At 37.8% G+C, this 27,340-nt stretch overlaps 1 protein-coding gene across 1 annotated transcript; it reads right to left on the bottom strand.

The window, feature by feature from the left end:
• Nucleotides 1-4,796: 4,796 nt before the first annotated feature.
• Nucleotides 4,797-12,582, bottom strand: LOC117413163 (phosducin-like). Its single transcript, XM_034021952.3, has 4 exons — nucleotides 12,421-12,582; nucleotides 9,696-9,766; nucleotides 8,576-8,736; nucleotides 4,797-7,398 (listed from the first exon to the last, which is right to left on the bottom strand). Exons 2-4 carry the CDS (start codon nucleotides 9,748-9,750, stop codon nucleotides 6,886-6,888), a joined length of 729 nt encoding a protein of 242 aa, XP_033877843.1. The 5' UTR covers nucleotides 9,751-9,766; nucleotides 12,421-12,582; the 3' UTR covers nucleotides 4,797-6,885.
• Between the last annotated feature and the right edge of the window lie 14,758 nt (nucleotides 12,583-27,340).

A 27,340-nucleotide genomic window follows, 5' to 3' on the forward strand; every position in this document is an offset into this window, starting at 1 on the left:
ATAAATTTAAACCCCGTAAAACTAAACGGGAGCGTCTGGCTGCGAAGAATGAGGGCTGGCAGTGGAGGGGGTTTGAGAAGTTTCAGGTGGGGGCGATTGGTGAAGAGTCTGGGGGGGGAGGTCACGGAGCCAGCGCAGGGGTCTGGTTTGGCTGCCTCCCCTCAGGACCGACCTGATCCCGAGATGGAAGCCATGGGAGCTGATATTTTAGCTCGTTCACGTGACTTCCAACTCGAGCAAGGGCGTGACGACGTGCTGGGCAGGCTCTTTGACCAAGCAGCTGTGGTTAATGGTCGGGTGGTCGAGCCCAGACGCGCCACCACGTACCCTCACTTTGAAATTGCTCGAGACCTCCTGTACCGTGTCGACAAATTGCCCCAAACCGGGGAAGTGCGTCACCAGTTGCTGATTCCTCAACCCTTTAAGGAGGATTTACTGCGGCTGGCTCACGCTATTCCTTTGTCTGGTCATCTGGGCAGGGATAAGACTAAAGCAAGGCTTGTGTCACGGTTCTACTGGATGGGGCTGGATGGTGACATCAGACGTTTTTGCGAACGTTGCGGGGAGTGTCAAAAGGCTAGTCCTAGAGCCGTCCCACGAGCCCCACTGGTGCCGTTGCCCCTAGTGGAAGCTCCGTTTGAGTGTATTGGAATGGATTTGGTTGGGCCGCTGGAGAGGAGTGCGGTGGGATACACACACCTATTGGTCATTCTGGATTACGCCACGCGTTATCCCGAGGCCATTCCCCTTTGCTCTGCCTCAGCCAAATCTGTTGCCAACGAGCTTGTGAAGGTCTTTTCCCGAGTGGGGATTCCCAAAGAAATACTAACCGACCAAGGCACCAACTTTATGTCCCGACTAATCCGCGGAACATGTAAACTTTTGGGGATTAAGACCATTAGGACCTTGGTGTTTCATCCTCAGACCGATAGTCTTGTGGAGCGCTTTAATAAAACCCTTAAGAACATGTTGTGCAGATTTATTAATAGTGATGTGCGTTACTGGGACCAGCTGATTCCTCCCCAGGCTTCCACGGGTTTTTCGCCATTCGAGCTGCTGTATGGGCGAAGACCCCGGGGTGTGCTCGATCTGGTCAGAGAGATGTGGGAGGAACAGCAGGATAATTCGACTAATACAGTCCGGTATGTGTTGGACCTGCGCAAACGTCTTGGGTCTGTGGGAAAATGGGTGCATGACAATTTGCAGCAGGCTCAGCACAGACAGGAGACGCAGTACAACCGAGGAGCCCGGTTGCGCACATATCAGCCGAGGGATAAAGTACTTATATTATTACCCAGTTCTGAGTCGAAATTTCTGGCTAAGTGGTAAGGACCCTTTGAGGTTACACGCCGGACTGGGAAGGTGGACTATGAGATCTGCCAGCCGGAGCAACGGAGAGAGAAACACATTTATCATATAAACCTCTTGAAGCCCTGGCTGCAACCGGAGGCATTGGTAGTGGCGCAGGCAGATGACGTCACAGACCTGGGACCTGATCTTTCTGTGGTGGCGAAAACAGGGTCAGTACAGATTGCAGAGAATCTGACACCAACACAGAAATGTCAGGCTCGGGCACTGGTGACGGAATTTCCTGATGTGTTTTCTCCCGTCCCGGGGCAGACTCGAGTAGCCCATCATCACATTGAAGTTGAGCCGAGGGCGCCAGTTCGCCAGAGGCCGTACCGCATACCTGAGTGTAAAAGACAGGTAATAAAAACGGAGATTGATGAGATGCTGAGACTGGGGGTAATAGAAGAGTCCCAAAGTGACTGGAACAGTCCAATTGTTTTAGTAGATAAGCCAGACGGGTCCACTCGGTTTTGCATTGACTTCAGGCGAGTTAATGAGAAATCGAGGTTTGACGCTTATCCCATGCCCCAGGTAGATGAGTTGCTGGAGTGTCTTGGCACGGCTCATTTTATGACGACACTGGATTTAACGAAGGGGTACTGGCAGATACCCCTGACCCCGGAATCCCGAGAGAGGACAGCGTTTTCGACTCCCTTTGGGTTATACCAATTTAGGACCATGCCTTTTGGATTGCACGGAGCACCAGCCACGTTCCAGCGGATGATGGATCGCATTTTGCGGCCCCATCAGCAGTACGCTGGTGCTTACATAGATGATGTGGTTATCCACAGTGAGGATTGGCCAAGTCATCTATGTAAGGTAGCGGCGGTGCTGCAATCCTTGCGGGAGGCTGGGCTCACTGCTAACCCAAAGAAATGTGACATTGGGAAGAGTGAGTCGGAGTATTTGGGGTATCGAGTAGGGAGCGGCCAGATCAGACCACTGATTGCTAAGGTGAAAGCTTTGGCTGACTGGCCGGTCCCTACGACCAAAACCCAGGTGCGCTCTTTCTTGGGACTAGCAGGCTATTATAGGAAGTTCATTCCGAACTTCGCTACGCCCTTGACAGACCTCACCTGGAAGGCTGCCCCAAATACGGTTCAGTGGACGGAGCCGTGCCAGAGGGCCTTTCTCGCTCTGAAGCGAAGGCTGTGTAGCAAGCCAGTGCTATGCAGTCCCGATTTCAGCAAGAGGTTCACCCTGCAGACGGATGCGTCAGAGACAGGTCTCGGGGCAGTGTTGTCTCAGGAGGTGCGGGGAAGCAAGCACCCGGTCCTGTATATCAGCAGCAAGCTCCTTCCCCGTGAAAAGAACTATAGTACCATCGAGAAGGAGTGTCTCGCAGTAAAATGGGCAGTCGAGTCACTCCGGTACTACCTCCTGGGGCAACACTTCACCCTGGTGAATGATCATGCCCCCTTAGCATGGCTTCACCGGATGAAAAATAATAATGCCAGAATCACCCAGTGGTACTTGGCCCTGCAGCCCTATGCCTTCAGGGTTGTCCACCAAGCAGGAAAGCTCCATCTAAATGCTGATTTTTTCTCTCGGGAAGGCATGGGGGTGTAGGATTTCGAATGGACCGGTGGTGCCATTCTGAGGAGGAGGATGTGTAACGGAGAGATCTGGACTGGCCAACTGACGCATGCACGATGCTGCAGGAAGGGGGTGGCAGCCCCGTGGGGTCGGCCTGCCAGTCATGGCGGTGACACGGAGAGGTGGGGAAGAGAGTGTGTGCGCTTTCACCCTCTCTGAGTGGCTGGGAGGCGGGCTTTAATGGGATTGTTTACCCTATAAAATAATACTCTGCTGTTTCCTCAGATCTGCCCATTTAAAAGACGTACCGGGAAGTATGGGAGCGCGGGTTGAGAGCTGAGAACAGCCGGGACCGAGAGAAAACCGGGACCAAAAAGAAAACAGAAAAGATAAAGAAAAGAAACTTAATATTAGTGGGGAACCCGTGGGTAGACCCCCTGTGTAGTTCTAGGGTAGACTGAGGAGACGGTCAGAGTAGGACGGAGACCCGGGCTGTGCGGCTAGCGACGGCTGGGGTAACGCTGCCAAAGTGCAGCACCTTCTATTTGTAGTTTTGTTACTGTGTTTTATTTTCCTTTTTACTTTCGCCTTTGGTTTTTGAATTATTGTTTGAGCACTTGTTCTGTACCGCATCTGGTATTTCGTGGTTCTGTTTTTACCATCGTTGGTAAGCAGACCACGGTGAACAGCGCCCTCTGCGGGCTAAAAGAAAAAAAATACACCCGGCACAATAAAACTGGGCACTGTGCGGTGCTTCAAGTACACCTTTTGTCTCCTGTGTGTCAGTGAATCACCCACCACCCTCCCACAAGCACCTATAGAACTGTAGATAATAATAGGAAATGTCTGTTTTTATAAATACAAATAATCATAACTAGTAATGGTAATTGTCAAGTATATTTTACTGCCCGTTTCCAGGCATCACCCATTTGCTCTGGTTAAGCATCTCTGTTATAATTAAATTCCTGGTTGTTTTATGAGCTAAAACTTTTATTTCTTATGAGGCTATAGTTATGGCCGTTTTACCACTTTCACTGGGATGGTGGTTCAATTTGGGGTTACAGAGATATTAAAGATATTAAATATCAACTTTATGTAGGTAATAAACATTTTGTAGTTGGATTATTCCACTATGCTTTTCATCTACAGTACTGTTTAATAGGAGAAGAAAAAAAAAACCATTTATAATACTGATAACAACTCTTTGAGGAAATGTCCTTTCTTGTTTAGTAGAGAAATAAGGATTGATAACAGTAACTATTTCAGCTAAACTCGTGTGTGGCCTCTCAACATTCAGCTGTAAGAGATTAGCTACATGCACTATTAGTGTATACAGCTATGGCATATTTCATTACACAATGTTAAATAAAATATCTAAATTATGTTCATATAGTTTTTTAATTATGTCTATAATCCTAAAATTTTAGGTGATGCAAAACTTTTGGCCATAGCTGTATATTACATTATGGCCTATGTTTTTGAGTGCATGAGCCGGGGCCCCAAACACACATTGTTCTATCTTCTCATGGTGAATTAACTATTTGATAGGCACACATGAGCTTAAACATGGCTAATGGCAATAGAATCATTATGTTGACTTTGCTTGTTTTGTGCTAATACCAAACTTCAGCAATACATCGGGAGCTATACTACAGGTGGATGCACCCCGAAGCCAAGCTGCTGTATGTTACTACTTTTATCTGGTGGAGAAATTTGTGCTTAACTATAGTACACATATCCACGTATATTGAAAAAGTTGAATAGTAATAGATTTGTAGGGGAGTCTGCACATAACAGCTAATACCAACTAGTAATGTTCAGATAAAGCAATACTAAAGAGAAAAGACTGTAAAGTTCATATGTGGGTATTGGTTCTGCAGAATAAACAACAAAATGATCTAATTAAATAATGGTGTTGAAGTACTTTTTTATGTGACTGCCAATACACTCTCAAAAAAACAATGTTTGTTTTAAATTGTTTGTTTTTTATTACATAAGAATATCACTTTTTAACATATTTTTAAACTGGTATACCAACCAAGTAAATGCATTTTTAAACATGGTATGTATAAGTATAATGTATGTCTGGAAATAGATACAGACATGCAATATACAGGTAGTGCACAAAAAAAAAATGGAAACACCTAGGTAAATATTGAAAGCAGGTGTGGCTCATGCGTTAATTAAGCAAATAACATCCCAGCATGCTTAGGTCATGTATAAAAATGCTGGACAGGCCTGGTTGCCTATAATTATGGCTAGCATGGCTGCAAGTGGAGACCTCAGTGACTTTGAAAGAGGGGTTATTGTTGGGGAGCATTTGGCAGGATATTCAGTGACCAAGACAGCTCAACTTGCTGATGTTTCATGAGCAACGATGTCGGCATGGAACTCCGAGGGAAAGACATCATCAGCAAAGGGCAACAGTGGGCGGAAGCGCATACTCCAGGATTGTGATATCCGTGCATTATTTCAAAGTGCAAGGCAAAACAGGCGAGCAACTGCAGATCAATTGACTGCAAATTTCAACCTGGGGCGCGAGCAGCCAGTTTCATCAAAAATGGTCCACAGAGAACTCCACAGAGTACATTCAAGCTGGTTAAGCCACATGGTCCCTTACAGTGCAATTAAACCTGACCACACTTCTACCATGAGTCACGAGTTGCGTGATTAATACTGGTGAGAACGAGATCTGATCAATCTTGAATCACAAAAGTAAAATGAATCTATACTGTACTGAGGTTGAACAGCTGTAGATTCCACAGTGAAGGTTCCAGAGATGCAGTAAAACGAATGTGCCATGTAATTTTTCACTCACCAATATATTTTAGATTTTATTTTATTTTAAATATTTGTTCTAACTTTTATTCTTTTAAAGTTGCTTACTTACATTTCATTAATTTCTAAATATGGCTTTTCAATCCATGTTTTGTTTTTTTAACACACAAAATATATAGAAATAGTTTGCAGTTCATTATATCTAAAAAAAAAAGAAACATCAATGACTTCCTTCTAACACTTATTGTGTGTGTTTGTGTGGTTATGAAGTAAAATGATCGAAACAGGATGTTGATTAGATCTCAATACTGCTTTTCTAAAATGTATTAATTTTCTGCTTATTTATTGTTTATTAATGATGTTAACAAAGGGGAAGCAATATTTAAACCCATCACTGTCTAGATCACTACAATGAAATATGTAAATAATGCCCACAGACACACACAAGTATACAGCACTGAAGAGTTACAGAACATTCACATCAAATATCCATATGTGATAATGGCAGTGTCAAAGTTAAACTTGTAGCTGTTTTAATATAGTAGTCTTTTTCATTGGTATACCTGTACTCCAAAGTTTTATGCATATAAATAATGCATAAACTCTTTAATTACAAAAAATTGTAGTAGTATGTTTGATATTTCAAAGCATCTAGAAGTACATCTAAACTCCAAGTGCTTCCATTATCTTTATCTTACGTCAAAATATATTCGTTTTACAAAACCGAAGACGGATGAAAATGTAAGACCATTTGCAACTGTGAAAGTTTAATAAAAACATCTCCTATTCAGGTTCTACAACTGTATCTAGTGGATAATGTTAAGGAACAATAGTTAAATACCAGTTAAAATGGCCTGGATAGTTACCCTGCACCTTTTCAATGTAGATGTTTTTTTTGTTTGTTTTTTAAAGTCAGTTGTTGCTATGTAATATAAACAATTCAGAAACTAATGCATGTTAGACTTGTAGGTAGCATATACTGTATGTTATTAAATAGATTAATAGTATTCTTGGATTCCAATAATTTTAAACCAGGATGTAATTCTTAGGGCGCTGATGGGTCAGTAACATTTGACTCCAATATTAAAATTGGTTGCGGTTACCCTACAAGAAGACAACACTTTTAGAAAGGAGCCAGGGACAGTTGAGACCCCCTCTATAGAATGCTACTGAGAAGTATAAATAAAACGTATTCTCTAACTATCCTCTAACACGTCCATTTTATTCAACATCCTCCTGTGCATTCTGACAGGCCCCAAACTCCTTCTCCGGCAACAAGCCATACTCGTTTAAAAAGGACTCCACATCCACTGCAAAAAACTCCTCATTAAGATGCTCGGAGATGCTCAGAAAGTTGCCCACCAGATCGCCTGCCTTGTAGACCAGAATGGCGGGCAGCACGCTATCTGAGAAGCGGTCGCCTGCCCCAGTGTCGGAGGCCTTGATCTTGCAGAACTTCACAGTGGGGTACTCCATAGACAGGCAGGTGAGGCAATTATTCAAGGCATCACAGCCCTTCACTTTGTCTTCGTAGATGTGGACCACCAACATCGTCAGCCTGTGCTCCTTCTCGATGACATCCAGGAACTGCTCCCCGCTCTCTAGCTCATACAGGCAACCAAACTTGGGCCCGAAGCTCAGCCGCTGGTGCATTTCCTGCATGCACTGCTTCCGGTACTTGCGGAGAACGCCCTCATCCTCATCCTGAAGTAGCTCATACTCCTGCATGCTCATCTGTGGAGGAAATTAAGATTTTTTCTCAAAACATCTACAAACTGATCCAGGCCTGGTGTGGTAATTCACCGCAGAGATGCATTGAATTCTCCTTATCCTGGTATACACACAGTAAGTGCAATCACAGCACAGGAGATTAAAGTATTACACTTTCTTGTGAAGTGTAAAGCATAAGTATATAAAGTGTGTTGTTTGTTTTTTTTTTTTTTTTTAAAGGGACACATACCTACTGATTTAACAGTTGTGACAAAATTGTGAAGAAAAACAAGCAACAAAAAAAACAACAGATTAACCAAGGTTTATGAAACTGGAAAGCACTTCCCCTTCTGTATGTTATTTGTTATTTGTAATACAAACAAAATTCAATATGAAGTGAAGGTAAATAAAATCGTCAGCTGCAATATCTTGGCGAGGTACAGAACAAGCACCCTCTCCTGCCCGGATTACAAAACTAACTGGATTGCTGTGTATTATACACATCCTCTTTACTGATAGTCCAATTGAAAAGCTTACAAGGTGTTTTCTATTTAAAATCTTTGGCAAACCATTCAAACAAACTTCTTCTTTCTGTTTATCACAATTTGCACCTTTGTTGCGGGCCGAGTGTAAGGCTCAATAACATACCACTGCTGTGTTTCAAATATACTTCCATCTATTGCTTTTTCGTGTAATAACAATATATGAAAACGCATTCTAAAGGTTGTGTCAAATCACATTTGGTCATCTCATCCCATGTTTTCGGTAGTTGTACATTTATTACATGCATTCGCAAAATGTGGGGTAAATAACTCTTTCTTCTCTGTCAATAGTTTTAATTGAATTTGGTTGCCTATAAGAGGCTTAATCCTTTGGCTGCCGGATGGTTAATGTTGTTGAAGAAGGAATATGTTGTCATGGGAATAGATGAAAATACATCTATCCCCGTGACAACAATAGATGTCAGGAAGAGTAATTTGTTGCATCAAAGTAACCTAAAGCTACATACATTTTATATAGCCTATAGTTTTACTCTCGTTGAATTATATCATAAAGTTACAGCCAATTTCCAATTTCATTGTCAGTATCGACATTTACGAATTTAATGTCGTCAAGTTTTAGCGGTATTGCGCATTTTTCTTTTTTTTTTTTTTTTTTAAATGTAAGCTTTCGTTAATTTCCTGTTTTTCCAAAAACTGACCTTTCGGCTTAATCTCCTCTGTATGTCTGTTTCTTCTTTGCTATTGGATCGGTAAGGAGAAGACATCTGTCTGAGAAGCTCCCGCTTGCTGGGTGAAATAGACTCATGGTCCTCGCTCTCCAGCTTGAATTTTCTCCAGTCATTGATCACCCCTTTGGGTCCTGATACAGAACAAATTCAAAAAAGAGAGGTCCTGATGCTAGTTAATGCTGAAAACATTGGTTTTCTGAAGTGCTGAATGACACTCTCTGTAATATATTCTAAAAGTTTCAACTTTTAAGAAAAAAAAAAGTTTTTAAAAACTTTCAAAAACTGTTAAAAAAATAAAAAAAAAAATAACAATGTTAACATTATGTAAATAAAGTTGATTTAAATATACTAGGCAATGTAGCAATCCAATAATAAAAAGGTTTTCAGAAGCAAGTAGACACACTTTTAGCAGAGGGAATTAGCCGAAATGTGTGTCTACCTGATGTGAGGTGACCCAGGGCACTGATTGTGTTACAGAACCCCCTGCAGTGTTTAAGAAACTTTACTTTTGCTGTATCCCGTGTTGTCCATATCACAGCATTTTGTCAGCATATTCACGAATTTTGGAACACTGGAAGGAACATAAAACCAGAATTGTTGCAGGAGGGAGCGTGAGCACACTGCGATCCTAAAAGTCTGCAATGTTTAAAAACAACGCTGCGATTCGGGCAACCACGGACTCCAAAGGTAACGTCATGTGATTCTTGTACATTTTGCAGGGTGTTCTGTAACACTTTAAGGATGTAGTGTTGAGTAGCCAGTGAATGCAGCAGTTTAGCAGTATAATCCTATAGCCTACAGCTTTTAAGTGCAGTTGATGTCACTATAATGCAATTCAGGTTTAAAGCATTGCAGTACAGCATGGTCATCACTTTTATTTATTCTTGTGGTTTCATTTTGTAATATTTGGATTGATGTTTCAGATTCTGTAGACTTTTTTTTTTTTTTTTGTCTCACAGCATTCTGTAATATGCTGTAATACAGTAGATGAGCCAGATGCAAAATGGACAATGCAGAAGATAGGTAGAATGGGCTGTCCTTTCAAATGCAGACTCTCAGTCCCTTATGCCTTTGAAAAGATCCTCCTCACCTGTGTTTGTTGCTGGCAGTTCATCGAGCTCTTCATCCACACTGTTTCCCGACATCGCTGTCTAGAATGACCTGCAGAAGGTTAAAGATAGCTGAGTTTGGAAGTTTATGTTTAGTCTTTGTCATGTTCATTTACAAAAAAAAAAACTGAACGCACCAAGAAAGACCAAAAATCCATGATTTTACATGTATACAAGTAAATCAGTAATAGCAGTATTAATGTAAAACAAATACAGGAATGCTCAAATTGGGTTCTAAAAATAGTCAATAGGGACAAACGTTTATTTGCACATAGCAATGTAGTATGATGACAAAATAGAAGAATTCTCCAAACACATAGGGTGGACTAAGGAAGTGTTGTATGATACCTAAAAGAGCCTAGTTTTTTTATGGACAGGTGAAAGATTTACATCCTATGCTTTGTAATCATTATTGTACATAACACATGGAAAACGTCCCGTCATCGGTATTGTTTATCTTCCATAGGCATACATAAATATTAACTTCCTATTACTGTTTTATTTATTTTCATACCTACACCAGAGCAGAGGAGGGCATTTTCAATGTATACAAGGATTTGTTTAGAACCAATTAGTAACAATCACTAAGGAAATGTGACAGCTGTGGCTCCCCATTACCACGTGGAAGGTAGTTGGGGGCTTATAGCATATAATTAACTGTTATTGTACCTGCAGCAATGGGAGCTTATACTTATTACCTTCCCCTTAAAACATAACAGGGTACAGCACCTTTAAAAAGCACTATGTGAGTTTGTCCCCATAGTTGGACATAGACTTTCAATTTGACTTTTGACTATAAACCCCTATCTCACACGTCTACTGTATATAAACATGTTGCTTCCGTTTTTAAGGTCAGTCAACAGACTCCCGCCTCTAACTCTAGTATTAATTACACAACAACATCATACCCTGACCTTGAAATGCTTGTTTATGTTGGATTGACCTTTTTCTTTGCTAGATGGAGTAACACTACATATTACTATTGCAAGTCTATTTCAAGGCTTCATTTAACCACATTGCCAGTGTGATGTTCCAGGGCCGACTAGGAATGCGTTGTCCTTCATATGACAGGATAAGGTGGAACAGGCTAAATTAGCCTAGGCTGCCGACCTCACTCAGTGCAAACTGGGTTGATGGGGTATTAATGGATTATCTTAATATGCGATTTGTCACTGGAAATCGTATGACATCATTTCCAATTGAATTGGAAGGAGAAAATGAGACCTGACTTTCTTGAGAATATTACGAGCCACAGAAATAAAATGATAGAGAATTAGGATTTTAGAGCAGGGAGGGGACATACAAGGCTTCTCTGTTCATCTGTAAAGTCTGCCTGTACTGCAGCGTACAGAAACAGGACCCTAAAAAACGTTACCACGGTAAATCTACACCATCAGGTTACACCATGCATTTAGCATAGCCATGTTAGCATGCTTTACCATAACAACTCTGTACTTTACAATGCTTACCTATGTTTTAACCTTGCTTTCACTATGCTTTATTACACTTTGCTGTGCCTTTACTATGGTAAACTTTTAGAAGGAGACAACCTTTTTAATTAGTTTGTACCCCTCACTGTATGACTGGCTGCATTAGAATAAGGCAAATTTGGGCAGGGTAGGTGCCGGTTATTAGCAGCCCTGATAAAGACAAATTTTGGTTATTAACAGCATTTTCCCAGCAACCAATCCTGTCCCATATACTTTAATGTAATGGAATTCTGATATTAGCAACTGCACACCGCTTATTGACAACTTTATTACTAGATTTTAACAAGATCTATGCACGTACTTCATGCAGCTTTTATAACACATTGACTTCACTACTGCGTACTTCTGGTGGACAGAGGCAGAATCGTGGCTTTGAAACTGGCTACGAAGCTGCACACAAAATTGAAACAGATTTACATCGGGAGGTGGTACATTGTAAAAAGCAGACAACGTTGGACAATTTCTTATTTTAAAATTGTGTTCTTTAGAATTGCTTGTAAGTACAACACATATTTTTTATGTTTGCTTTACTCATTGTAAGGACAATTGTAGTACATCGTTGTGTAGTACTATTTAAGCCTACTCCCTTGTTTTGAAGTAAACAGTTCTATGTTAGGGTATTTCGTGTTCATTTTTTAACATTATAACATTTAAAACACATATACTTTAGTGCCATATTTGTACAACTACAGTAGGCCTATATATTGTTGTTCCATATAAATAGACTTAAATAGGGGATTTTCGCTTCTTGGCAACTTTCAGTTATATATATATTCTAGCATAATCATGACATCATCCACACAATTTTTGAAAAATAACCTTTAAATTGGCTGCCATTTTGGCAGATTCTTTGAGTGATGTACTCAACCCAAAGCGTGAACCACTTCTCATGTAAAAGCAGATGGCACTGTCTGTTTTAATTCTGAACACAGAGCAATACAACTGAAAATAGATCAAGATTGCAGAAGAAATGTACAAGTAATCACAGACATGCATTATTTTAAGAGACACTAGCTTGTTTACATGTTGGCTAATGTTATTCATGTTAACAGTAAAATAGAATTTAGAAACCTATAACAACTAAAACTATAACAATAGGTATTTTTAAAGAATGTAAACCCATTTCAAGTTGGTCATCTCTAAAGTAAGCTTTTTTTTTTAAAGCTGTATTATATGGATTTTATTTGAGACTAGTAGAAAATGCATGACACCTTACCTGAGTGATTGTTTTTTTCCCTATTGGTAGGTTGGACAGCTCCTGTTGATGTGTTTACTTGTCCTTGTTTTTGCTCAGGAGAAGACAAAAGCACACACTATGAATTGCTGGGCAGGGGCTTTGTCTGAGAGTTAGGCTTCAGGATCATGATGACACTTGTAGAAATAGCTCAGGGTGGGTAAGAGGATTGTGGCTGAGGAATTAGCAACCTGCATTCATTAGAGACAGCCAATCAGGTGCTACGGTCAGTCAAGGTGCCAGAGTTTTATCATGGACACAAGTAGGACCCAAAAAATTATGGGATGTATAAAATGAGCCAATTCACTTTTGAAGACAATGGAAAATGTGCAGCATCCTGGTGTTGTTTTCAAAACTGGTCTTTGTGTGGGCAACAACAAACAAGGACAGGAAGTCCTTGACCCATTTAAAAACTGTTTTGAGGATTTCTGTTTTTATTTAACTTAATTTGACTCAAGATTGTGGGGTTTATTAATTATAATAACACAATAGACATTTTGTCCCTCTTTGCTTGCTGGCATTCTGTCATTACTAATGCATTTATTCATTCATTCAAGTTTTTGAGAGGTGACACAACTGAATCGCCAAGCTAAGGGTGCATGTTAAACCGTAGGGAAAAGAGCAAGCGTGTTAGTAATATTTATACATTATTGTGGATATCCACTACATAAATTGCATGTGCCACACTAATATCTATATTAACAAACAAGTATAGCAAACCCGCATCTCCAACTGAAAAACAGAAATACTCTAATTATACACCCTGTCACAGAATAGTTTTTAAAAACCTTTACAAACCTCAACATTAGAAAATCATATTATAAGAACATTAGGGTACCAGTATTTGGTATATATGTTTGTTACCCATAAAATGTTTAAAAACAGATTTTTTTTTTTTTTTTTGGGGGGGGGGCTATTTTTCCTCTGGGGAAAAAAAATCTATTATAACACATCAAACAGATTCCTTGCATCCCTGCTAATAACCAAACTGATACCATAGAAACAGGTTTTTTTTTTTTCTTGTAAATTCACATCCTCTAATTGCTTGGGGCTGGATACTAAAATGGAAACCACAGAGTTATTTATGAAGCATTATGAAGTGCTTCCCCCATCACTCATTAACCTGAGGGCAGTGTTGCTGGTATTAAATGGAATGTTTCCTCACAATGGAATGGCCACACCTGATAACACCTTTGCTTCAAGCATTTCCGGCACTGTCACAATGTCACCAGGTGACGAATCATTGTTTAACTTTTATTTCTTTTCTTGATCACTTATATTTATTTATTTATTTCTATATACTCACCTTTGAAGTATAAATGTTTTTTTTTAAAAGCACTGTATGATTTTTTTTTCCCTTATTGATTATATGGGATTTGAGTAGTAATTGCGTAGAATGCGCCCATATTAACCACTTGGCAATTACGCACCGGGACTTGATAGGGAAACTAATAGGGTTGACGCTATAAAGGTAGCTAACGTATTGGATTTTGTTGTGGATGTTTTTGTTTGTTTTTGTTTTTTTTTTCTCTTTTTTTTTATCGTTAGGGCGCCCCGTACATTCAAACCAGTACATTCTAGTAATGACAGATCTATTCTCTAAATTTGCTTGGGCAGTTCCCACACGTGATCAGACAGCATATACAACGCCACGTGCATTATGGCGCACTCTCATCCAGCCCTTTAGATGCCCAGATAGGATACTTTCCGACTGGGGTGCTGCCTTTGAGTCCACCATGATGCACCAGTTGTGTGAATTGTATGGATATAAGAAAAGTAGAACTTCCCCATATCATCCTCAGGGTATTTTTACCTAAAGTATATTTTGTTCATTACAGTAAATTTCTCAAGTGATTTGTATCTTTTAGTTACAAGTACAGCCACAAACAATTTGATTGGATTACGGTTTTATTTGTTAAAGGATTTGCTTATACAGGTTTGGCTTATTGTCTGGGTGGACCTCAACACTGTAGAGATTTACAGTGTGGTAGAGCAGAGCACAGTTCTGAGTTTTATGGTTAAACAACTGCTCGATTTGTAACATAGCAAATAATGAGTAGCCTGTTTGTCAGGCTGAAATAATGCACACCACTTTTCAGGTCTTTCAGCACCTGTGTGGATTTCAATAGTATATTAGTACTCTACCAGGGCAGTTTTAGTGGGAGACTATGGAGATCCAAAGACCCTTTTAAACGTCTCAGTCAATTTAGCTAAATGTGACCCCCAAATGTCTCCAATAAATAGAGTATATTCAAGTATTTGTATTTATAATACTTGTGAATGTTGTTACTGTAGTTCAGTTTATATCAAGTTGTAATTGCAATTTAAAATAATGTATCCCTTTTATCACATCAAAGGTGGGTTTCAGTGATCTGATGCATGTTGGTGACAGTTTAAAAGACAATTCTTAACTGAGTTTTGAAGTTTTGAAAACCACCCTAGTGTAAGACCAGTATGTCAAACTTGAAAAAAAAAAAAAAAAAAAAAAAATGAAGAAACTAAGGATTTCCACAAACATTGAATTATGTTCTGTACAGTTAAAGAGCACATTATCTGCTCCAGGATTATCGATTTAAAAAGTAAAACTTCAAAAACATTCAATTAACAATGATATAAATGAAAATGAAGACACCCACAAAGGCACTGGTCGAAGCATGTCTTGTAAGTTTCTTCTTAAAAGTATCAATCTGCTTTACTTTTTTTTCAACCTATACATTTTATGTTCTGTTTTGTTCATTGAAGTTACTTTGTTTTAATAAAATGTATGCAAACTTAGCACTGAGGTAACCCACATACTGTGTCAGTATGACACTAATATCTTTCCAGTTCTATGGTGTAACCGACTTCTAATCTTAATTGAGATATCAGTTCATTTATTTATTACTCACCGTCATAAATTAATGAAGTTTTCTTTAACGACTGAATTAACAACAGTTTTACTCAATCACACTTTATTCACACATCCAGACAGCACACCTTTTATGCTGACTTTCCAGTTGCAGTACTCTGTACCATATTTTGTGGTATGCCTTTTTCATAATTTAAAGAGGCACCATTAGTTACAGCCACTTATAGTATTTGAAGCGTGATTATGTTTAATTATGATATCATCTCCTCTATTTTCACTATGATGTTATCGTTACTGATGATAATCATGTCATAGAACTGATTTACTACTATGAAATTTTTAGCAATTGCTGTGGGATATGGTGACAGATTGATAGGGAAAAGTGTTTTAAATAGCCCAGGAGGAGAAATAAAACTGTTCAGTTCAATGAAGTTACATGACTGCAGGTTTGGTGTTGTCCATTCCTGTTACAGCAGTATTCTCAATCTCAAGTGGAGCGTGGATACTTCTTGTTGTGCTGCCACATGCACAGTAGACTACTATTGGCTTAAAGACTTATAGGGTTCTATTTTGATACAAGTAATGCTGGTGAAAGTCAAGACAATCAAACGGGCTTGCAAAAGCATTCCTGGAGCATATGAATTTATTACTACTTTGTATTATGACCAGACATGTGGCAGTATTATAACTGGACTAGATGACATTAGAACTTACTTAGCCAACTTTAAAGAATCACAACATTTTGGGAAGAATTATTTCTGTGTAAAACAGAAGGCACCACTTCAGATTCAACAAACACAAAACAATAAATACAAAGTATTGAGTCTCTACTGAAAAACATTATTCTTTTGAAGACAATGTTTGTGGAATGTTAAGTAACCAAGCTCTGGGTTCATTTGTTTTGTAGTTTTCATCTAAGGTGTGCTCAGGGGTGTTTCATTTAAGATATAGGGTTGCTGAAATGTTTTTATGCATTGCACAAAAAAAGTTTTTAACATCTCGCCTTGCAGTTAGGGACCCAGGAATGACCTGCAAATCTGTGTTGCTGTTGTAGCTTATCCCTCCCAATACCATTAACCATCCAGTTGTCACCACTGGTGCACATTTGTGTAATGAAGAACATATTAAATAAAATTCTTACTGAAGAAATATCAGGTGCATTCATTTTGCAAATTGATGCATAAGGTAATGTAAGATTAACATTAGGAAGAAAAACTATTGTATGTCTTAATTGCTAGTAACATGTTTGCATTCAAAAACATGTGTTTCAATAGCTAATGGATTTGAGTCTTATGAATGGTTGCGTCACTTTCAATGTACAACAGTTATGCCCCTCTCAATTAGACAACATGCCAATATTTGGAAGACATGCTTTCAACTCACACGGCAGTTTTCTAATCAGCAATGTGATTCTCCTGGATGTATTAAAATAAATAAATCTCTTTAACTATAAAAGACAGGGCTGTTGCTAGTGGAAACTATAGCAACCATAACCATTTCACAGACTGGAGCTATGAAAACAAGTGTGTAACTGACAACATTGTTGCTTATGGTCTCCAATACTGTATTTTCATAAGCACAAATGAAAACAATGTAATTAAGAATCATATGTTCAGAAGCAGATTGCCAGGTTTGAACACTTGAAGGCACTGGTAAAAGTTCTAAGGCGATGACAGGTTAATGGAGCAATTACTATAGCACCATCTCAAATGATTTGGTATGAAATAAGATAGTTGGTGGTGGCTGCTTAGATCATTTAGCCTAGTAAATTAGTGCTGTCAATCTAGAATATATGAGAGAAAGGTCACTTTCAGTAGAAAGTTATCTTAATATTGAAAGTTGCCCATTGTTTGAAACAGTATCTTTAACTACGATGTAATAACAGTGCATGTGTAGTTATATGTTCCATTTCAAAGAACCCCATGTGTAAATACAGGGCAATTACAGAATACTGTAGCAACTGCCAACATTTTCTACTTTGATATTATGGTGCTGTTACAGTGTAATTACAGTGTCGTTAACGACAGGTGATTTTAAAGTGTTCATCAGCTCTTCTCATTTTTTATGCTGCACAAAGTGCAGCACTGCATCTACACAATAGTTAAGGGGTAAGAGTTTTTAATTCTGGTGCTGGTTAGATGATTCATATCTACTTAGCAACAAGTTAACATACCTCTTATAAAAACAATGTAACTTTCATTGTCTGCCCTTAACATATTGTAGAATTACACATATCATATTTTATTCAGAGCTCTTAGTACAAAGCCCCAAGCATTTTATTTTATTTCTTTGCTTTAAATCTTCATCACATTAGAATGTCGTCAGTGGTTGCTAATCATTAGCAATCCTGTCAGTCATTGTTCTAATGTCAGTCCATACTGGTTTGAAACATATCCTAATTCAATGTATTGTCTGAAGTCCTATGTGGAAATATTATATTTCTGAGTGGGCAGAGAAGAAATCTGTTTTTTGGAATGTGGTACAGAAGCTGAAACTGGGAGTGAAATTAAACTTGTCTAGACACAAGATGGCAGCATAACTTTCTCCGAATAGAAAAAAGCCCTCTCAAAACTATTCCGAGACTGAATGAGAATTAACTAGGATTAGCCTGCATCATAGAGACAATTGATACTCTCGAGGGATGGATTTCACAATATTTCATTTCTATTCTTTGTCATTCTGGTGAACAAGAAAAAGGCTTTTTTGTGTGGCAGTAATAAATATTTAATTAATAGGCATGTAGGCATCAATACGTAGTTGTTTTATATGCATATAATTTAAATTTTCTTGATGCCTAACAAAATAGAACATTGTCAGGATATTATGAGGCGCCAAGTTTAAAAAAAAAAAAAGCATTAACATTTTAACACGTCTTTTTTTTTCCTCCAGTTTTAGCCTAAATCTTGTATTTTTTCACAGATTTAAACAAAAAACAGATTTTCAGATTTATAAATCTTGTGAAAAACATTTAAATAAATGTTTAAATGTGTACTTTCAATATAATTTATAAATCTGAAAATATTTAGCAAAGTTTCAACATTTAAAGCCAGCATGTGAAATAAATATGAGAAAAAGAGCTCTAGTTTTTAAATCGGTTTTACACTTGGCAAGCAGATTTAGCGAAATGTCTGTTTTTAAATCTGTTTTACACTCGGCGAGCACATTCAGCTAAATGTCGTTTTTTGAATCTGTTTTACACTCGGCGAGCACATATATATCATTTTTGCTAAATCCTGAGTTGGCATGCAAATGACACTGGATGGGCTGAGCGCCGCCCGGTTGAGGAGGGCTTAGGTCGGCCAGGGTGTCCTCGGCTCACCACGCACCAGCGACACCTGTGGCCTGGCCAGGCACCTGTGGGCTTGCCTGTAAGCTGCCCAGAGCTGCATTTTCCTCCAATGCTGTAGCTCAGAGGTGGCTGCATGGTGGGCCTGCAGTATGTAAAAGAAGCAGTCGACTGATGGCACACGCTTTGGAGGACAGCGTGTGTTCGTCTTCGCCGCTCCCGAGTCAGTGCGGGGGTGGTTGCAGTGAGCTGAGCCTAAAAATAATTGGCTATTCCAAATTGGGGAAAAAATTATAAAAACAATTGGTGACTACTAAATTTAAACAAAAAAAAAGACATTTAGCTAAATCTGTGTGCCAACAAATATTTAAATGTTTTTCATGAGATTTATAAATCTAGAAAATTGCATTTCCGGGTTTAGCAGTCAACTTATATATTTATTTTGAAAATAAATATTTCTTTGCAAGCAGTAAAGATTTAGCTATCTAAATCTCAACCTGTATTTTTACTCTCCGTTTCTTGTCTTGAAAAGGGAGAAAAGGGAAACAAAAAGACAACAACAAAACAAAAATAACACACAAGTTAAATAACTTACGTGCAAAGCACTGAATTTGGCCAAGTAAAATTGAGAATTCTCATCATCTGTCTTGACACCCTGTGCTGGCTAACTCAGTAATAAGACCTTATGCAATGAATTATAACTGCATAATGATAATGATTCTCCAGCATCATATACTCATTTTTAGCCAAACTATGACCCACTAAGCCCTTTGTTGACCTTGTAAAAATAACCAAAAAAAGTCAAATTATTTCCTGCAATGACACTGATAGGTGCCCATCCTTCAAAACCACTTTGTCTTTGTGAAGAGGGTGGGTCAGGGCCCTTAGGTAAAAGGGTTACACCCAGAACCATCACATTTTCTCATACCATCATTAACAGATTTAAACAAGATACTGGGAGTCCTGATTGGTTTGTCTGATAGTCTGGAATTATTTAATGGGAAACTATGTAGCTGTAGCCAAATTATTTCTAAATTCACCCTTTGGTATGACATTTTAGACTTTATTTGTAAAAGCAGTCAAAAGGCTTTTACAACTAAAGTCTTGTAATAATAGAAGGCAGTTTTTTTTATTATTCAAGTTTCAAAAAAGACTGCCTAAATTTGTTAACACAGAAGAGTCACAGACCTATAGTCATAAGAGACAGTAGAGTAGAGTTCCGAAGGATGATGAGAGATAGATTAACCAACAATGGAAAAGTTTGTCATTGATATTTCTATTCTTTTAATGGAAGAATGGCTTTACATTTCAGGGTGTAGTTAAATCTCCTAAATACTGACACTGTTTAAAATAAGGCTCTGTGTAACAAGTTCTAAAATCAAACATAAAGATAAAGGAAAAAACCTACTGTCCTTTCTAAAATTGTATAGCTTTCTCTAAATAATGCTTAATAAGAAATGGATAAATTGCACAGATTTGGAAAGGAAAGGGCGAGATTATCGAATCGCTAGGCACTGTATGCCAACCTTATGAGGAAATGTATACATTTCTGTCTTTATGTTTTTTATTTTAATACTCAAAATAAATCATTTTTTGCATTCCATTTATTTTGCCAAATGCTTTTTTTCTTCAACGTGTGTTGTACATGAACGATCATATCAGGCACACAAACAGAAAATATAAAAGAAAACACATCAAACCCACTTGTTGAATGCAAAATTCATGTAAATAAAAATTACATAATGGAGGATTTCCAACATCCCAGTTCTATAACTTACTCCAGTATTTGTGTGCTTTATAAATAAGGATCTACTAAGTTTATCTGGACCCTCCATGGAGGATTGTGCTTTATTACTTTTCTCTTGACCATGAAAAAGACATTGAGAAATACTTTTTTTATACTTTTTGCTGCATATTCTACCCTTGGGTGTTATGGAAGATTTTACAAAAGCTGACGTGCCGTATGCTGAAGCTAGAATGAGCCAGCCTAAACTGAACTTGCTACTCAGGCAGTCTGACTCAGTGAGTCTGTGAAAGCAAAAGTGTATGTCGAGACACAAATCAAAATACTGACTCATCAAAAAATCTGAAAGAAAACTTCACTGAAACTTCATGAGGGAAACATTTAATTGCCAACATGTGAAAAAGAAATTTCAACACACCAACAGTAGCATTTCCTTCCTTACAATTCCTGGCAGTGACCTCAGTGAATCTCTGCATACATGTGGCATTTTACCAGCGTGAAATGTGCCACTCAATGAGAAGGACACATGGAGAGTGAAATGGAATTTTAAGATACCTTAGTTAAACAAACCTTTACGTCAAGGCCACATTTTTCTGTGTTTTTATTTAAAAATGCATTTGTCCCCCCCAGGAGTTTTTTAGATTCATGGAAAAACAAAAACCTCCAACAGCGCAGTAGAAATAATTGTACAAGAATTTTTTATGTAAAATAGCTACTGCATCACAACATCACTACCAGTAATCCACATTGGCAGGCATTATGTATTCCGCACGTCTAGCATGACTCTCTCTTGTTTTCATTACAAGGTTTCAGCAATGACATGTCCTGTAGTAGTCATTACTTTGTTTTCCTTTCTTTATGAAATAAAACAGGAAAGGTTGTTGGCTACTGTACTGTTAGCCTTTGGAATATTCCATTCAGCCCACAATCATAGATCTGATTTGCACACTTTTTTTCCTATTTGGTTTGTATTGCACAGAGCCTGGCCCTGGAATTGAGTTTGTCGGCCAAGTAAACTCTTTGGTTACAAAAACAGGAAACTACAAAACAAAGCAGATGAACAAGAAATACAGAAATGCTTCTAACTTCTCATGTGCAGTAGATGGGTTCCCAAGATATGTTAAAAAGAAATATTATATGCAATGCCAGTGTTAATTGATAATGATCAATGTCTGAAATGCTCTCTTGTGTTTTGTTCTTTAATCATCTGCATGCACACATTCATAGCAAAGGAAGATGCAAGTTGGCTAAAACACTAGATAAACTTGTGGGTTTAGTTAAGTCATTATATTATCTCAGTTGACCTAAATACTGTTACCCTCATCTACCATCAGATGCTTTTTGTTCAATGTTTTTCTGAATACATATAAGGATGATCTTCAGATAAGCAATGCTGTCCCTTTCACACGACAAGTAGAGTTCTTTTTGGTTGCTGTGTCAGCGCATCTGGTTATAGATTTAAAGATAGTTCGAACCATATATGTTCTACTAACCAAATGATGTTTTATCTGGATGAAAAAAATAACTTTATTTTGTATGTTGTTTATTTAAATCAAATGCAGCGTTGCAGGAATTAACCAAACTGGGCTTAACTAGGCTGTTGTAGCATTTCCACTCCTCGGTCTTTTATGTGTTTAGTGCAAAGGTGTCTCTGTGCAAGCAAGAAATGTGCATTTCAAACAGTTTAAAAAGTAAAGTTTAGACTTGCATTACTTATCATATCGCCATACCGCTCACTTTGTAATTTTGGTCATCTGGCCTTTGAATAGCTTTTCTAAAATTGACTTTGTTTTCTATTTTGGGACCTCTTGTACATGTTTCAATAGTGGGTATTATTGCAGTACTGTTCATCGCCAAAGAGAATCCTTCTTTGATTTCTACAATAGGTCTGTTAACCAATGATTTTTTCTTTATTATTTGAAAGACTTAATTCCACCTTAGACATTTCCACTAATCCTAAACCCAATTGTGCTTTGAAATATAGTGGAGATGTACAAGACAGGAATTGATTATTTATATTGGCTATGTATGCAATACATAGTGCATTATAATATGTATAAGGTACATAATTACATGCATTATGAGACAGTATTTCATAATGGAAATCTGAATTTTACAAAATCTCTCTTTTCAGTTGGGTTTTTTTCAACAGAAATGAATCAAGCTAAGTTGGAATTTTCACAGTCTTCAGTTTTTTTCCTTTATCCATGTCACTTTTTCTGGAATTTATGACGTCTGGGATTTGGGCCATAAAAGTATACCATGGTTAAACTACATGAATGAGCAGTATTTGCATATTAGTAGTACTGTAACAGAACAGGAACATAAGAATAAGAAGATCATAAAGAAATACCCAAAAGCACATTGCACACCCTGTATGGATTAATAGGTAACCACTTCCTCGACAATTTACAGTCAACAATCTAGGTGATGCAAAACATTTGGCTGTAGAGCTCTGTACTTCAAATTCTAGACAAACAACATTTTTTATATAAGGGGCAACATTGCAATGCTCATGATTTATAGATGGTGTTTCAATGCTACATTAATGCATGTAAAGAGGAACAAATTAACTATTTATATTTATAGTTATAATTACTTATGTTGTCGTCCTAGTTACAATATTACAAATGCTTACCATTACACAATCCCATAGGATGCTTGTATTTATACTACAAAATATTTTGTAAGGTCACCTGTTACCAGTCATGCAGAATGAGATATTTTTAGGAAAGCATTGGGGGCTGCTACTGTCAGTATGAGTTTTTATGTACAAGATAAAAAGCAACAAATCATTACTGTAAATCTCTTAGAATGATCCTTTCAAGTCACCCCTTCTACCTGCCCATTGAGTAACTCAAAGTATCAGCATTGATTTGTAATGGTGAGTGCAACATAAATCATACAGGAAGAATGTTGAAAAAGAGAAAACCCCGGCCAGTGGGGAAAGAGATCATTACTGGTACATGGAAGATTTATCATAACAGAAAGTCTTGAGCAATACCAAAGCCTGCCTGTCATATGACATCTGTTTATTCTTTATAGGGTTTTTTTTGTTTGTTTGTTTTTGATCACTAGAGGGCGCTGCAAGGACAGTAGTGCTGCAAGCTAATCCGGGGGTCTGTATTGCAGCATTGCCTGCAATTAAGTGATTGTGGAGCACTATTTACTTTTCAATAATCTTTACTTTTCAGGGGAAGTAATGTTAAAACTCAATGCATTAGTAAGACCTCACCTGGAATATTGTTTTCAGTTCTGGTCACCTCGTTACAAAAAGGATATTGCTGCTCTAGAAAGAGTGCAAAGAAGAGTAACCAGAATTATCCCGGGTTTAAAAGGCATGTCGTATGCAGACAGGCTGAAAGAATTGAATCTATTCAGTCTTGAACAAAGAAGATTACGCGGTGATCTGATTCAAACATTCAAAATCCTAAAAGGTATAGACAATGTCAACCCAGGGGACTTCTTTGACCTGTAAAAAGAAACAAGGACGAGGAGTCACAAATGGAGATTAGATAAAGGGGCATTCAGAACAGAAAATAGGAGGCACTTTTTTACACAGAGAATTGTGAGGGTCTGGAACCAGCTCCCCAGTAATGTTGTTGAAGCTGACACCCTGGGATCCTTCAAGACACTGCTTGATGAGATACTGGGATAAATAAGCTACTAACAACTTATGTTTCTTATGTTTTTATGTTCTTATGTCTTAACCACTATGGAAAAGAGCCGGGCTCATCTGCATTCATGGTTATAGAGTTTTTAACCTCATCTCAACATATCGACAGAATCTTTAGAAGCAGTATATCACACAACACTGCCTTACAAAAATTTTAGATGACCTAGTATTCGAAATTCAAGTCAGAGGATTGAGATTAATCCAGTTTTAAGGTTTGCTGTTGAGCAAGATGTGACCTACCTGAATTAAAATCTAATTTTGACAACTATGCAAGGAATTCTGAACCAAGATGCTTCCTTTAGTGTCGCATTACATCTTCTTTTGAAGTTACAATCCCATAATCTGTCCCACCTTAAAAAGATGCACTGTTGTGTTATCAAGATCCCCTGTGTCGACATCCCTACACTAACCTTTGCCTTACCCAGCAGCAAAAATACATTTGACATGTTTACCTAATGGCAAGTTAATTAGCCCAAGATCCCAGTGGATTTTAAGAGGCTGTATGGTCCAGTGGTTAAAGAAAAGGGTTTGTAACCAGGAGGTTCCCAGTTCAAATCCCACCTCAGCCACTGACTCATTGTGTGATCCTGAGCAAGTCACTTAACTTCCTTGTGTTCCGTCTTTTGGGTGAGACGTTGTAGTAAATGACTCTGCAGCTGATGCATAGTTCACACACCCTAGTCTCTGTAAGACGCCTTGGATAAAGGCGTCTGCTATATAAACAAATAATAAAAGAGATTAAAAAAATTATAATGAAATATTAAAGTTGAAAAGAGCAAGATTTTAACTCCCAGTGTTCAGTTTAAATCCCAATAAAAGTAAGTAAATACAACTCTGGCTTGTTTAAATCCCCTCGACTCTAATTACCAGTTCCCAGGTCACCCAGTAAATGTTAACCTCTTTTTAGTTGGTCCATGGTTAAAAATAAATAAATAAATGCATTTGATTTGTTTTGGACCAGCTGTTTTTAAAGACAGTTTTACTCAGCCAGGTAGTTGATGGGATTTCATCATCATGTACCTGTAAAATGTTATGATATATGCATAGTATAACAGGGGGTTACAACCCAAGTGAGATGGGTATCAGCGTGTACCATACAAAGCACTACTGTATATGATATTCTACAAGCATCAATGTGCCACTGCAGATAAGAAACAAAAAAAAAAACTTCAACTCTTCCTTTCAAGCTGTTTGAAAATTGATTTAAAAACAGGAAGTTGCCTGCCAGGTTGCGTGCAGTGAGGGAAGTTTTGTATATGTACTCCAACCTTAAGTATGTAAACTACACAAATCTAATGGTAACTTCCTATTTAATCATGCCAGATTGATTTAGTTACTAGTTTATCCTCATGAGATAATGGAAAAACACTGATAGCCTCACACAAGGATGGAAGTGCTAGATAGTAATAATAGTTGTTGATAATAGCAATCCTCCAGTTAATGGCCCTGGTCATGTGGCTATACATATTAAAACAATTGATCATGTTTAAAAATAAATGTATGTATAACTTTAAATGTAAAATCATAAATTAGCTTCAGTGTTATTGCACTATTGGTTAACATTATCTACTACTTCACTGTAAAATATTATACAGTACCCTATGTCAGTGGGCTTCTTTTTCTTGTGTTTTTCGAAAGCCATAGTCTTGAAACTGTAACACGCTATGTTAAACTTTGATCGCTGCTGTATATCAAACAGCGGGTAAGTAAACGTAGAATCTTTTTTTTTTTTTTTTTATTCAGGTATACATGTTTTTTCCATGATGAATATTCTCGATTGGTAACCCAAATAATGTCATCCCTGATAGATTATGTTTACTTGATATACACAAGTGCTTCCTGTACTGTACAGGCAAAATTGGTTCCTATTTACAACAGTCCAATAAATTGTTTTATTCTGAATACAAATTTCAACCAGCACCCCTGTACTCTCTATGAAACTGGGTTCGCTGGCTCAGTTGGAAAATAGAAGGGGTTGTTTCCCCTTTATGCATAGTCTGCAATACTGCAAATGCTCAGTGTCTTATATCTCTATTAGTGACTTTTAATGCTACTCATGCACGCAACAGTGTGGAGTAGTGGTTAGGGCTCTGGACTCTTGACCGGAGGGATGTGGATTCAATCCCAGGTGGGGGACACTGCTGCTGAACCCTTGAGCAAGGAACTTTACCTAAATTGCTCCAGTAAAACCCAACTGTATAAATGGGTAATTGTATGTAAAAAATAATGTAATTGTATGTAAAAATAATGTGATATCTTGTAACAATTGTAAGTCGCCCTGGATCAGGTCGTCTGCAAATAAATAAATAATAATGAATCTTCTTGGTAAGCAATTTGTTTAATCACATCTTGTAAACATCACTTTCAAGAACACAGGGGAAAACCATACTCTGTGTGTTAGAATTTGTTGGTTTGTATGTTAATCATTTGTGTAGATGGGCCCTGTTTCACTGAGATATAATGAAACTGTTTTCATTTGAATATTGAGTGGTTATGAAGACATAACTCACTCATCTCAGTAACGACTTTCACAGGAAAAGGTTAAGACACTGAAGGGTTAAGTGCTGGAGTAGAAAGATTACATTAAAATGTATAATAACAAAAGCAATAATAATAATAATAATAATAATAATAATAATAATAATAATAATAATAATAATAATAATAATATAAGTTAATGCAATTGAAGTTGCTATCAAACAGTTTTAAAAACTATTTTCTGTATAATTCCAAAGATTCAGATATATAATATTTTATATATTGCCATTGACTGTCATTAGAATTTCAAATCTATATATCTTTTGATATACAGTACACTGTCCACTTTTCATATAGAGGTTTCCCTGTGGCTCTATGGGTTTCTGTATCATAGACAGGTGGGTATTAAATTCAATTTACACTCAGTTATAAGTGACCATGAATTAATGTGTAGGATACTGAATGTAATAGTGTTCAGGATTATTATTTTTGTAGTCTGAACACTTTGTTCTCAGAGTGAAAAGACAACTGTTAAGAAGTTCTTCATTATCTCAGCTTTGTTTTCTACTCTGTCTCTGTCTGTGTATGCCTTTATGCCTGGTATTTATAATATAGTAGGCTCAGAACATCTGTGATCTTACTTAATAGAAAATAGCCATTCAGCTGTTATTTCGTTCAAGTGCAACCAACCCTCAACCACCCTATTTACAAGGTTACCATGGTTAATGATTTACCATATTTACTTTCTGCATATGCTTTATCTCTCCATTCATTTTAAACCTAAATTACCTTGGCATCTCTACTTATGCCAGAGTCATGGTTTAACATTACCAATACATTTTCTTTAATATGACATTTACATCCTACACC

The sequence above is a fragment of the Acipenser ruthenus genome, chromosome 10, assembly GCF_902713425.1.
Source record: "Acipenser ruthenus chromosome 10, fAciRut3.2 maternal haplotype, whole genome shotgun sequence".
NCBI lineage: Eukaryota > Metazoa > Chordata > Actinopteri > Acipenseriformes > Acipenseridae > Acipenser > Acipenser ruthenus.

What these genes read in the sequence shown, in the direction of transcription:
- LOC117413163 (XM_034021952.3), bottom strand. Translation starts at nt 9,750, where the DNA reads ATGTCGGGAAACAGTGTGGATGAAGAGCTCGATGAACTGCCAGCAACA. An exon ending in ACTGCCAGCAACAAACACAG is followed by an intron (nt 8,737 to 9,695) that starts GTGAGGAGGATC and finishes GTTCTGTATCAG; the next exon opens with GACCCAAAGGGGTGATCAAT. An exon ending in AGAGGAGATTAAGCCGAAAG is followed by an intron (nt 7,399 to 8,575) that starts GTCAGTTTTTGG and finishes TTTCCTCCACAG; the next exon opens with ATGAGCATGCAGGAGTATGA.